The following is a 13,898-nucleotide window of genomic DNA, read 5'->3' on the forward strand; positions in this document are numbered from 1 at the left end:
TCTTCGTTACGAAAATTTGGACGAGAATATTTTCCCGCATTTTATCCTTCAATTATAATCTACTTTTGACTGATTTGCATCTTGTAATTATTGTTTTATTGTTTGTAAGTAATAATAATCTTGTTTTTTCTTATATATTACATGTTCCTTCTGTTCCGCGTTGCTTTTTACTATCTGAGACGGACACGGTTCGCCGCGAACGGTCGGACTGCGGAACAGTAATATGCCGGGGCATTCTTGGACAAATCCAATTGGAGACAAAGTCAAAATACGAATCTTGCAGTTTGTACAAAATGCGCGAAAAATAACGACGCAGGATATATCATATTTTTTTCAATACTTTAGTATACATTTCATACTCTGTTATTGGATATGTATTCTGTTATTGTTACATTATAACATATTTTTTCTCTCGAGCACGTACAATTTGACAAATTTTATGTCATATTTTTTTGTCTCACTGTAGGATCGCTGAAAAACAACCGGTAAAAGAAAATGTAGTTCATGTAACAAAATCTTTTCTCCATAAAACGTAGCTCTTTCTCTCTCTATATATATTTCAGTTTATTTCCCCCTTCTTTGTTAATTCTAAGTGTGCATATATATCAGTAGTTAAACCACGACCGTCGTCCTCCGCAAAGGGTGCAGTCTCGCCCCCTCGTAACTATATTTCCTCGTTCATTGCCGAATATGGCGGCATCCTTCGCGTGTCGCTTATAATTCCGACTGCGTGTCTGATAAAATTTACGTGTACGTACATATGTAGAGAGAGAGAGAGAGAAACGGCGGCTTGCGCGCGTCGGTTTGCGTCCCGTCTTTCTTGAAATTTCGCGTCACTTCTTCAAGGTTATCTACATAATTCTAACGCGACGCGAACATACTGATTCAGATGAATAATTTAATCAACCTTGACGAAAATATCACGTGTTTCCTTATAGATGCTTCACGCTTCTTAAAATAATTTAAAATAAACTACAAGTTTTATTCGCGCGTATCCGCTTATTGAAATTAACAATTAATTAAAATCTTGTTTACATTAAAACAGATAATTTTCTGAAGATAAAATATACCATTATATATTTTTAAATTGTTTAATTAAGATTAATATTCATAATTTTCAGCATTCTTTATCGCTAACATGCAATGACTAATAGTATAAACTTGAATTTAATTTCGTATTAATTAATATTGACGCAACTTAAAACGCAGCAATAATTTTTTTTAATCCAATGTATTCTCATATTTATGGTATTTTATAGATATTTAAGAGAGTATGAATATTTGTTTTGTTTGGTTACACTACTAACTATTGGAAAACATTATGGCTTCTCAGTTATACTGTATACACAATTGTGTTGAGAGAAATTGCGCGCATACTTATGGGTTAATAATGATCCTGTGCCTCGAATCTGGCTAACGAGCGCGAATGGGTTTCAAACATGTTGTTTGCGAGTGCGTTTAGCCTCTGATACACTTTGCAGGTCAAAATGATCCTGCAGACTGTCCATAGTTTCGACATCACGTTTAGAATATTGATTTACCAGACTACTTAGCTTAATTCTCAGAATTGTACGACTGACGCTTGTATTATATTTCAAATGCATTAATTACAACTTTTGAATAATTACTACAAATAAAAGAGTAATGTACAAAGCATCTATGGAAAAGTTATTCGAAACTTTCCACGAATCAAGATAACACGGTGGCTCGAAAAAGAAAGAGAAAAAAAACGCGGAAAATAATAAGGCCGCAATTATCGCTGGCACCGGAAGCAGAGATTGACCCATCGACGTTGACACATTCATCCACTGAACTGCGGACCGATACAGTCATTCGCAGGCGCGTAATAATTAATTTACGGCGAGCGGGTGTCGAGGAAGGAGAGTTTCATAATTCAGCGGCGACACGTACGAGTTTACGCGCACGGAGGCACGTGTCTCGTCGCGCTCGTCATCATCGCCGCGGTAGGCACGCAGTTTGCATTCGTCGGGGCTGTTTCTCGCCGCGGCATGCTGCAGCGGCGGCTTGCCAGACAACTCGGTTATAACGATTGAAGTTTCGTCGCGGCGTGGATTACATCCTCGTAATTGCGCGCGTCTTGCGAGGAGAGTGGCGGCGGTGGCGGCGTCGTCGTGTGGGACTTCCTTTAAATCGCGAATGAAACGAGGAGAATCGAGGAGGAAACACGGCGGTGGATACGGAGAAGCGGAAAGGACGAGGGAAAGAGGTTCTTGCACTCGTATACTGATGTCTCGTGGCTTAACATACGACCACCGACAAAAGTCTTAATGTAGACGTTCAGAGTTGATCCTCCTCCTCGATTCCGGTGCACTATGCTCTGCCTGTCTCACTCGAGAATTATAACGTGATAGCACCTCCGCGCGCTGATAAGCGTAGAGAATGCGTAGTTATTTTGCAAAACGCTTTGTTTTGCTGAATTATTTCGCACCTCGCGGGAAAGTGCGTCGTAAATCGAGCATTTTAATGGCATCAGGTGTTACGATTGACTCTGAACAACAAGCCACATTTACGTATAATATAATTTATAGTTTAAATTTCTAAAATCAAGAATTATCTTTCAAAGTAATGAAAATTGTAAATTTTATTTTTCGAGCATTCGGAAAATTTTATTACACGCAATTTTATTGATCATCAAAAATTGCAATTGCTTAATGTTTCGTAACTTTTAGATCGGCAATTAAAATTCACCAATTTAAGCTTAAAATGCCAGGGAATTTTTAGCAATTTTATTTAAAAAAATATACACACTCCTTTTCAAATATAATTATTATTTGTTGGAAAATAATAAATTTACAGCGGTGTATTTAGATGTCCGACACAAATCGGACGCAGAATTAACAAATAGGTGAAGGCGTGTTACGTTCAATATAAAAACAATTTTTTTTATATTTAATTATTAGTAATTTAGATTTAAATATTAGTAATAAAATGAGTGAATTGTTATATATTGACAGCTATAATTTTCAAACGCTCACGCATGCCACGTTACTAGGCATCGCGGTGTGCAATAATGATTGCGCCGACTGTTAGTTATGATGTTTGACGCTACTATTGCGCGCCGTTAATTAACGAATAACCCGGCACAATAACGACACACACCGGCAACGCCAGCAAGCTGCCGTAATATGTTACCAATGTCGGGCTAAGGTATATAGAGCAAGACACTTGAGATTTAGGATCACCCGTGTTATCCAACTGCCTTGTGGCTGTACCTTGCAGCTCACTAATTCACAAAGAGGGGGAAAAAAAAAAATGATGCACGACTAATAAAACTGCGAACAGCTTTGTATGCAGAATCGAATTTAATATGTTGGAATATCATGTTCTTTTCAAGCGCAATTATTAAATTAATCTCTCAGGTGGTCAAGCGCGCTTTCGCATAGAAATACGCTTGTTTTCATTAATTCCGCGCTTTTATTTATGTTCGTCCGCCGCGAATACACCTGGCTATTTCAAATACTGTCTCCATAGTCGCGCCATGTGCCGCGACGAGGGAAATAAAGCGTGCGTATATATCATCAGTTCTGATTCGCTTGCCGTTATCAACACCGCATGTCGGATGAGCCACATTCGCGACGCCGTATTATATTAATGGGAAAAAATACGCTTTTCGTTTGTATGCACGTATTACGGTTTTGCGGAAAAATAATTGAAATCAGAGGCATAATCAGACTCGTTGTACGCCCCATATTTTCTCTCAAGTCATTACCACAAAAGTTAATTCACATATATGTACATGTTAATTAAAATTCGCGAAACCGGTCATGAAAAACTTGGCGTAGACGGGCCGCACGTATAGCAATATTCACATTTAAATAGTTCCGCTCGTATTATACGAAATTGTGAATTATTTGTCATAAAAAAATCGTAATGTATTATTCATGTAAGAGCAAATGTAAATTTTTCACTTGAGCGAAATGGGAACTTTTTAGGCACGGAAGAACAGAAATAATTCAGTTTTATCGCAAAATTAAAATAAAATGGCACCATTAATAAAATAATAGTGCATGAATTTGCTATTATTTGCAGAATCCCGTAAATTAATGCTAATCCTAAATCATCTGTTTTCTCCAGACAGGTATGCTGTCGATTGTTGAACCACCTGACTTCGATTCTGAAGCTACATCGAGCGACGTGATGGTAGGCGAGGGCAATCAGGTAAATACTTTTTTTTCTTTATTTTACGTCATTATAATTTTTATGCCATTGGGTTATAAAAAAATCTTTAATTATTACGAATTGCAATTTAATTGCGATCTAATAATTAAAAAAAAAACAAGTGTTATTTTTTACATTGCTGCTAACCTTTGAGATACGATGTCAACTTGGATCAAATGTCACTCGCAATCGACAATTAACTTTCAACTTAATCCCCGAAGCATCCGGCCGCGCGGGAAATAAATTTGCGAATAAATATGCCAGGAAGAAAGATGCACCACGGCGCTTGACTAGGCCGGAGGTCGTTAAATAATTTACCCCGCGCAGAACCCGTCATGAATAAACGACGGTTTATTACTTACAAATGTGGGCTGATTTACGTGTGTAGTAAATTATCAGGGCAACGTTATTCCACGTGATTCATGCCGGCGAAATCTATATCGGAGAATTGCGATACGCCACGAATGTAGCGGCTGAGCCCACAAATAACTTGCAACTTTAGCCATTCGTCGTCATTAACACCTTAAACATGGGATTGGTGTTACTAGCGAAAGTCTATGGATATCCAAATTAAAAATGTTACTAACTTTGAATATGAGTATATTTCTCGCCTTTTATCGATGCGCCTGCCTTCAGTTTATAAACTAACTGTCGTATTTATGAAGACACCGGCTATAATTTAAACTGACGTAAAAAGCAAACATAATGTCGCGATGCACTTCATAATATTATAAGCGATTTCGTAATTGCAACTTGCAACACCTGTTGCAAGAGATATTTCAACATTAAGGCGTCATATAAAACCGACCCATAATTATTATTAAACTTTCCATTATTAATAATTTCAATTATAGCTTTACAAAATTTTCAAAGTACATATTTCAAAGCAGAAAGAAGTGCGTTATTCCGGTAATTACAATATGAAGGGAAAATAAAGTGATCTGTAATACATTTTAAGCCTAACTGCTCGTAAGCTCGTCCGTTCACTCTGACAATTCTTCGTGCATAATTGCGAGGACGCGATCACGCGTGTTACAGTCGACCTCGGCGTTCGCGCGCCGGATACTGTAAGTAAGCCATCAGCGAAAATAAGTGACCTGTTGCTCACAATTCATATTCCGTGGCAGCCGTGCAATTTGCAGCCGTGCGTTTTTCCGCGCGCCTCGCCGCGAAGGTGTCGCTCGAGTAAAGAATATTGCGCTCCTCTCAGAATGTCTGACAGGGCGCTTTTACGAAGACGCGACAGTTCCGCCAGAGCGACCATCGTGGACCATTTTAAACTTTGAAATTATACCGGGGCGCATTGCGAAGTCCTCCTATTCCCGCGGTTGGTATACTGAAAATTGTACTGCTGTCAGTTTGTGTAAGTTACTTTCTATCTCTTTCGACGAGATCGTCGGAACTTATGTCTAAATACCGTGTTATTTTTGCCGTAACGGCACTGTGTGTCTCCGATAGACACAGTTTATTTATTCGAAAAATCCAGCAGTTACATTGCGTGTTTCTATTTTTTTTCGAAATGTAAAAATCATCATTAATTCATAAAATCTAATTCCTCGCTCGTTTCTGCATAAAAGTTTTTGCTACCGACATAAACTTATTAACATATTAGCGTATTAGCGCGTCAAGTTTAATCTTATTTAATATTTTTTATAAAACGCTATACACGCTGCATACGTTTTTCTTTCTCAGGCAAATATTAAAAAATAGAATATTAAAATGAATATTGCAGTGTGCAAAGTAATTTCAGTTAATTTGCTGAATAATTTTTGTTTCATATCGAGTATAATTTTCTTTAATTTGATACTTTTAATGAATACAATATAGACTCGAAACATGATTGTCAGCCGTCGCGTTACGATCAGCCAAAAAAGTGTCGGAATGTCCGTTGTGACCGGCGTGGTGGATAAAGTTGATAAAAAATTTAAATTTTAATCGAGATTCGGCTTTATGAATCGTTTCCTGACGGTACCGGCAGTGTCCATTGAGATAAATAAGTAATTTTGTCGGACCATAACTGTTGTTATTAACGGGGCGCGCCTCTCGCGCGTCTCTTCTCTCGTATATAAAAATCTAAAAATCCGAAAACCCCTGAACTCGCAGGTTTTTCACGAATCTCACTCGCCGTCGTGCAAAGCGTCGTGTTTTTACGCTGTACTTGAATGAATCGCAATATGTGGGATTACAACTTTCAAACTCGTTTTCTTCTAGCAATAGGATATCACATTTAGGATATCTGTTCTTGGCCTACTTGCGGCCTTGATTCGAAATTGATAAGATTCCCTGTAAAACGCGAAACCCTCTTCGCTCATGCAAGTTTTTCTAAATTCTCTTGGAACAATATTTTCCAAAGAAAGTTTAATATTCTGTCAAAGACATTATACACACGTTTTTTAAATTATTCGGATGCTTTGGGACTTTTATATCTTCAGCTCTTGTGTGTGTGTGTCATTATTTATTTCGAAAGTGTGTGTGTGTGTGTATGTACAAGTTTAGTTTAAAAAAAATCTGACGGAAATCGATATACTGTTAATTTACGTTTCCATCTTTTCAATGAAATCAATAATATGTTGGCAAGTCAGGTACTAATAATAATGAAATAATTTTGTAAAATTAATATATTAATAAGATATTGATCGGCATGTTTTGTTTGGATTGTAATATTTGGTGAAATTTTCGGGAGGTATTTTCAATAAATGAGAATGTTATGAAATGAATAAAAAAGAAGGAAAATATTATGACAGATATTTGATTTTGTTTAAATAATCATTAACAAGTATAAAAGCGATATAGTAAATGTTTGACGAATATTACACATTCTTTATTAAATTACTCCATGCATCTCTTTAAAGCTTAAATATATGTATGTGAAAAAAATATTTTGGAGGAATGAAGGAGCTCGTAATTGCTTTACTCTTTTTCAAAGACACGTGAACTATTGCAAAATAACTCAAGTCGCACCTCGGATCCATGCTAACACGATGTTCATCTAAAAACGTCACAGATATTGCAAGCTGGCAGACAGCGTGTCAGTGGAACGCAAGCTAACAAACAGCGCAGTATGCTGCGACACGTGTCGTGTCGTTAATTGTCAACATGCCGCTTATATTTTCCATTGTAAAGCACGCAGATATTCATTTCGCGTACGTGTTTCGCAATTCGTAGCCGCCTGCCGTTCACTTCGAAAATCCATAACTATGTAACTGATGAGAATCTGACCGATATTCATAATTGATCGATCTAAATGCAGGAACGCGCTATTGATAAATGTCGAAATTCGATCGACTAGTATCTGGCCTCATTCATCTAAAAATAACCTTGGATTGCTTCGATTATTAAAGCGGTTCAAAAGCAAAAATATCGTTAAATTGAACATCGGTTAACGAGAATTCGAGGCGATTCGATAAAATTGACCGCGCGAGCGTAACAGAGCAAGTAACCGTTAAAAATCCCTGGTATTCCAGGGCGCCGGGATATTTCATGCCTCTCGCAACCATAGATTCGTTTTCCACTCGACTATCCGCGCAAGCCGCCATTGTTTCGGACAAGCGTCCTCGCGCGCGTACGTGTTTTACATAGCGACGGAGGCCGTGCGCGCGCGCGCGCGAGCGTTCGCCCGCGTCTCACTCCTTTATTCCTCCAAATATATTTGGATGAAGCACGGCATTAGTGGAGTGCAATAACGAACTCGCTTCTCTTTATAATTCCGGTTTCATAACACGTACAGGTGAAGTTAACGTGCCGGGCGAGAGGCGTACCAGAGCCGCGCGTATCCTGGCGCCGAGAAGACGGCAGGAACATTATAATTCGGGAGCCATTTGCAGGAAGCGCCCCGAACCAGAAATCTCACGGTAAGATTTAATATAGATGGTACGCCCGTTGCGCCACGCCGCGCCGCACCGTGCCGTTCCGCCGATATAGCGCGGAATATACAATTATGTTTTCCTTAAGGCGGGCGCATGCCGCGCGCGCGCGCGCGTTTTGCGATCCCGTTAGTATTCAAATTTCCTCATTACGAACCGTGGTTCGGACTTTAAGACGAATCTCGCCGGGAAACCGATTCGGCTGATGTTCCGCGATGATGCCTTCTGCCGCGACTTCTGCTCAATGGTCGGCCGTCGTCGTTCTGCGAATCGTTAAGCGTAATGTCGAATTTTACAGCGCTTAATATCGGACCAATTATGGAATATACGCGCGTCTATCTTCGTTGGGGAAATTTTCCCGTAATTTCTATTCATATTGAAATAGGAAAATATATATCGATTAAAATAGGACATTGTAGTTTATCAAGAATCACCTTTGGTATAATTTCTTCTTGCGACTAATTTCTTTTGCTAATTATTCGAATGAAATATCTCGGAATTAATTACCAAATTCCTACCAAAGTATAATCTGTCCGGCGTTTATTTCTTTTTCTATACTTTATTTACGATCAATTTCGAAGCATAGTTAACACTACATATCGAACAGATGAAAAGAGAGTCCGACGCAAAACACGTAACAGAATAAAATCGTTCCTGTTCCTTGACGCTCGATGACAATTGTAAAATGGTCGGACGCTGGTTGTCGGGGACCAAGCGAATTGTTCCGCCGCACCTTCGCCGCGTCAGTCTTGGCTAAACGACGTATTTAGTATTCACTTCAGCGCGGCGTTACTAATAGCACGCAAATTTCGTCCTACTGTCGGCGCGGTCCGCGGCAAGGATGCATGCCGCTGTAACCGGTGGTGGCACATGCCGGGCGCGACTCTGCACTTCTAGACGACCCGACTCGGGGTCGGCTTATTGTCGGCACTACAATCGCAGTGATTATCGGGGTCATGCCGGAAAAGTCTCTGCTTTAGTCGCACGATCACCGCGATTTTAATTAACGTTGTGCGAACATTTTGCAAATTAAACTATCGAGGAAAAAGGAGCATAGAAGAACGATGATAATTTTTGGATTTGATTCCCTTATAAACTGCATTTTCGAAAGTCGTAAAATTCCGCGTCTAGAATTCTTCTCTGTTATTCAATATTCAAAAAAATATCATCTAGTAGAAAATAGCTTTTTGACAAGCTAATAGCTTTTAAAAAATGCATTTCCTTTTTTTTTCATTTTTTAAATTTCTTCTTTAATTGCGCCTGATGGATTTTATCCATTGAATCTTTTATTTATACTTCTTGCTCCGAAATATATTTTCGGAAAACTAATTTCCAGACATTGAATAAAGAATAAAATATTACTTGCAAGGAATTAGTTTCCGTTGAATGGAGAACGAGTCGCGTCGTTCGTTGAGACTTTATGCTACTTCGGTTAAGTTCGTAGCGCAACTTAGGACGCGAGCAAAACGCAAACGCTCACGTTGGTACTACGTAATTAATTCGCGAGACGGAAAACACGAGTGTGTCTTGAGATCTTTGGGAAAATCGATGTTTTTGCGAGCTGAACTACTACGTGGCGTAACGAGGCCGCAGGTGAGGAGGGCTCGTGCGTTTGCTTACGATATTCCGCAGTACAGGTACAGGTGCAACAAATTGCGCTCGTCTTATCCGCGCGCGCCATTTCGTTGCCTGCATCTGAATATACTCAAGAATGTATATTCAAAATGAATGATATACGAGACGTAATTTAATAAACAGACTTATTTTTATTAATACGTTTTTCAACATGCGCGTATAAAATTTCACGAAACTATTGCGTTTGTATTACTTTTTTATTCTGTTAACAATTCATTTTTTACCCAAATCCACAGTACAGCTTTTAAGAAATTAATCAGCATTCGACGAGTTAATTTTTATATTGTTTTAGTGGTTTTTTTAAAATTACTGTTAAACGTATGTATAAATTTGCAAATTGTGATTAAGAATTCGTTAAAATATATTTAGCATACGTAACAATATGTAACATGCAAAAATGAAACATGTTCTATAATAAAATATCGGCAAAGCATAATTAGCGTGAATATAATATCATTAAGCGCGTTTGTCGTTTTATTGATTATCGACCATCGCTTTTGTAATAGGTCATTCGCTTTACGTTCTTTTTCTGTTCGTCCATATTTAATGGTTGCTTCCCATTAAATAACAATAGCTAGGGACAATAACTTGTCGACTAGCGTCCGCTAACGATATAAAAACAAGTGCCTTAATTAATCTTGATTCTCAGAAGAAAATTAGCTTTAAGAGAGCAAAGAAGCGTGTTCAAGTTGATTACTAATTTTGTGTTAATTATTGTTTCCAATTATCAATGAATCGAATTTATCGAAAGTGATTCGAATCAAATATTAGTTTTTATTAATCATTCATCAATTAAATTTTTTCGTTTGCATAAGCATTATTTGCTTCAAAATAAAAAATTATTAAACACCGTATTATATGTATATTGTAATATGAATTCGTAATTAATATTTAATTTGCTGAAAATTATTGAAATTTAAATTTATATCTAATTATTCATGTACTGTATAAAATATAAGAATAAATTATGAGAACAAATTTGCTTGCTCGAAACTTGAATCGAAACTTATTTTCAGCTCAATAGATTAACTTTAGTTTGTTTAAAGAACAGAAATTGGGAAAAGCGTGCGCGATCTGTACACCGAATGGGTGTGTGCTCTCAGTCTTATTCGATTCTAACATCTACCCGTTCTCAGTGTCTTCCGTGCTCGAGTTTCACGGCGAGGAGCTGAAGCTGACGAAGATCACGAGAAACGAGATGGGGGTTTATCTGTGCATCGCCAGCAACGGGGTACCGCCCGCGGTCAGCAAACGTATTTACATCAACGTTCATTGTGAGTAATAGTGATTACTGTCCGAGCCATTGAACCGGATACCGCGTACTTCGATTCCTCCGCGCTGGCTGGAAATGCAATCGTATCTTCCTATTTCGATTTACAGTTCCGCCAATGATTCACGTGCCCAATCAGCTGGTCGGGGCGCCCTTGGGGACCGACGTGGATCTAGAATGTTTCGTCGAGGCGTCTCCGATGTCGATTAACTACTGGGTCAAGGATCCCAAAGGTGAAAGGACACTTGATTATTCTTTTAATATTTTTACAAGTTTGCTAATTACACTTTTTTTGACGAAGAATCGACGCGTTCTAATAAAATTATTCTAAATTCATGAGACATTTGGCTTCACAATTCATGAGACATTTGGCTTCACAAAAAATTTGTCCAATATTTAAGATATTGTGTTTTGTTGTTATCAATCTCGTCGACTTTTTCGTTAAACAGTATGCATCGTTGGAATATATTGTTTGTATTTTTAATCATTTACTGTTCATTAGGGTTTTGTGTTAAATTGGTACATTTATCAGAATTACTTTTATACTGTCATAATCACTAGCATGTAGATCGATTCTAGATTTTATAAATTGCATTTTGGTTGCTATCACGATATTCGGGATATCGAATAATTTAAAATATCGTGTTTAATAAATTAGAAAGTGCGATACGAGCACATGAATGTAAATGTATTTGATTATAGTTTCTTTTGTCATTTTACGCATAATAGTACAATTTATTTATATTCATTTATATTCCTTCGATTGTACTCTCATGAATAATCGTAAGATATGATCATAATGATCTATATTATTTATATACCAATATACATTTCAAATTATATTACTAATTGATTCCTTTTTTCCCGTCAACAACATGTATTAATATCAATTGTGACATTGCTGTTAATGCTCATGTTGATAATGATTCATGGAGTATCTTTCAATTCATGCAAATGCAGTTCGATCGGCGTAAAATAGTCGCAATTCGGCCAGCACACCGTTTACCGCAAGTAGTACAGTCCGTTGCAACGATTGGTTTGTTAACTAATTACCGACTGTAACTCGCAGAGAAATGCTCAAACGTTAATTACTCTCGCAAGACAAATCCGATTATGGACCGTACTTTAGTTTAGGCGATTCCGATACTAGGGGCGTATCGTTATATTTCCGTATCGTCAGCTTTGAGAAAACTTATACGCATAATTGAAAGCTTAATAAAATTTCTATGAATAAATAATGATACGAAAAAAACGAGACAATTTTATCTGTTATGTTTTTTTCTTTTTTACAAAATATGACGAAATATAGGGATGTAAAATATAAATAAAATATAAAATGTAAAAACTTTTCGACACAGATAGTGAAATTTCCGGAAATTTGGCTCTTCTTTAAAAGTATGACGGCAAAAAGTATTTCCACCGCAAGCCAATTTGAATAGCCAACTGTTTCGGTATCGTAAACCGCTTGATGTTTCAACCAGCGACATATCGCATGGACGTGTAATAACTTGGCTCAGAATTCCTCAAGAAAACTTTAGATAGATATAAGAGAGAATACTACTTATCCAGACTCGCGGAAATATTCCCGCAGTGGATTCCGCCTCGCAAGAGCCAGACGTCCTCCCGGTTTAACACACGCTTAGCTATCCCGAGTTTCTCGCTCCAATGCATTCGTATGCAATTTCGTCTCGCGTGGAAGATACCTTTCACTTGTTTCCCATTATATGCAACTGTTTCAACGTGTAATAAGAAAGCACAGTAGGAAACGGGCGAGATGTCTTATTTATAGCAAGAGATGTAACCTCTTACCTTCAACTATTTGCTGTGCATGAAGATATTTCAGAATTTAATCGAAATATTTCGAGAAATGCATATATAATTAATCTAACAAAAATACGCGTGGCATAATATTCGAAGGCTTCGCCCAGTTATCGAAGAAAAACTGAATAATCAAAATAATATTTAAATTTTTTATTCCAAAAATTGATGCAAAATTTATTCAGACAAATAAAAAAACTTTTTGCATAATTTTAATTGTATGAAAAAAATGTATAAATTATGATTACAATTTGTATTTTGTGGACGCCACACAAGAAATTTGTGTAAAATCTACTTCAAACTTGAACTTTTTTCTCTATTGCATAAAACATTAACTCTCTGAAATTTCCTGTGTGATTTTATAATGAATTTCTATTTACCGTTGCCGGCGTAAAACGATCGAATAAAATTGCCGAGTGTGTAAACTCAAAGGGCAATAATGTACAGTGTGTACCTAGTCGGAAATCGAAATAATCAATCGGCTGTTCTCGGCTTTATTCTCAAGGTGCAATGATAATATCCAGCGTCAGATACGACGTTCAGGCAGTGCCCAAGTCGCCGTTCGAGGTCCGAATGATTCTCACCATCCGGAACATGCAGAAACACGACGTGGGAACGTACCGGTGCGCGGCTAAAAATTCCCTCGGCGAGTTCGAGAGCAGTATTCGATTATACGGTGAGTACACAGCGCGTTTTCGACCGTTATCAAACGGAGTTCCTCGGCGAGCCCATAAAGAATACGTAATTCGATTACTCGACGGAACGCAGTCAAAACGAGGGGAGAATTACGTTATCCGCGCTGCATTTCGTTTCAATGCACGTGTACATTTGCGGATAATCCCGATTCCTCCGACTTTTCTTTCTTTTTCCCTTCTTTTTACCTTCCTCGGATAGTCGTAACGCCAGGGATTAAGATTCGTATCGCGAAATAAAACCTGCGCATAGACCTGCGGATAATTGCACGGGAGAGGTCGACGGTGAAAAGTTTGCCGTGTGCAAACCGCGGATGAATTATTATACCTACTTATAAGTGCCGTGTCGGAATTAATTCTCTACGCGCTACACAGTCTGACGATAACCACTTTCTTCGAGATAACATGGCTCTAAAATTTCTCAATATCAGGCGAATACCA

The 13,898-nt window shown here is 37.9% G+C and overlaps 1 protein-coding gene across 1 annotated transcript in view; it reads left to right on the forward strand.

The window, feature by feature from the left end:
- The window catches only part of LOC105670391 (lachesin-like), a 67,834-nt gene that overhangs the window by 44,106 nt on the left and 9,830 nt on the right, over positions 1-13,898 (forward strand). Inside the window, exons 5-9 of the mRNA XM_012363896.2 lie at positions 4,096-4,179; positions 7,907-8,030; positions 10,814-10,951; positions 11,058-11,180; positions 13,271-13,441. Coding sequence (XP_012219319.1) covers positions 4,096-4,179; positions 7,907-8,030; positions 10,814-10,951; positions 11,058-11,180; positions 13,271-13,441 — 640 coding nt within the window. The remainder of the gene's footprint in view (positions 1-4,095; positions 4,180-7,906; positions 8,031-10,813; positions 10,952-11,057; positions 11,181-13,270; positions 13,442-13,898) is intronic.

This window comes from Linepithema humile, chromosome 3 (genome assembly GCF_040581485.1).
Source record: "Linepithema humile isolate Giens D197 chromosome 3, Lhum_UNIL_v1.0, whole genome shotgun sequence".
NCBI lineage: Eukaryota > Metazoa > Arthropoda > Insecta > Hymenoptera > Formicidae > Linepithema > Linepithema humile.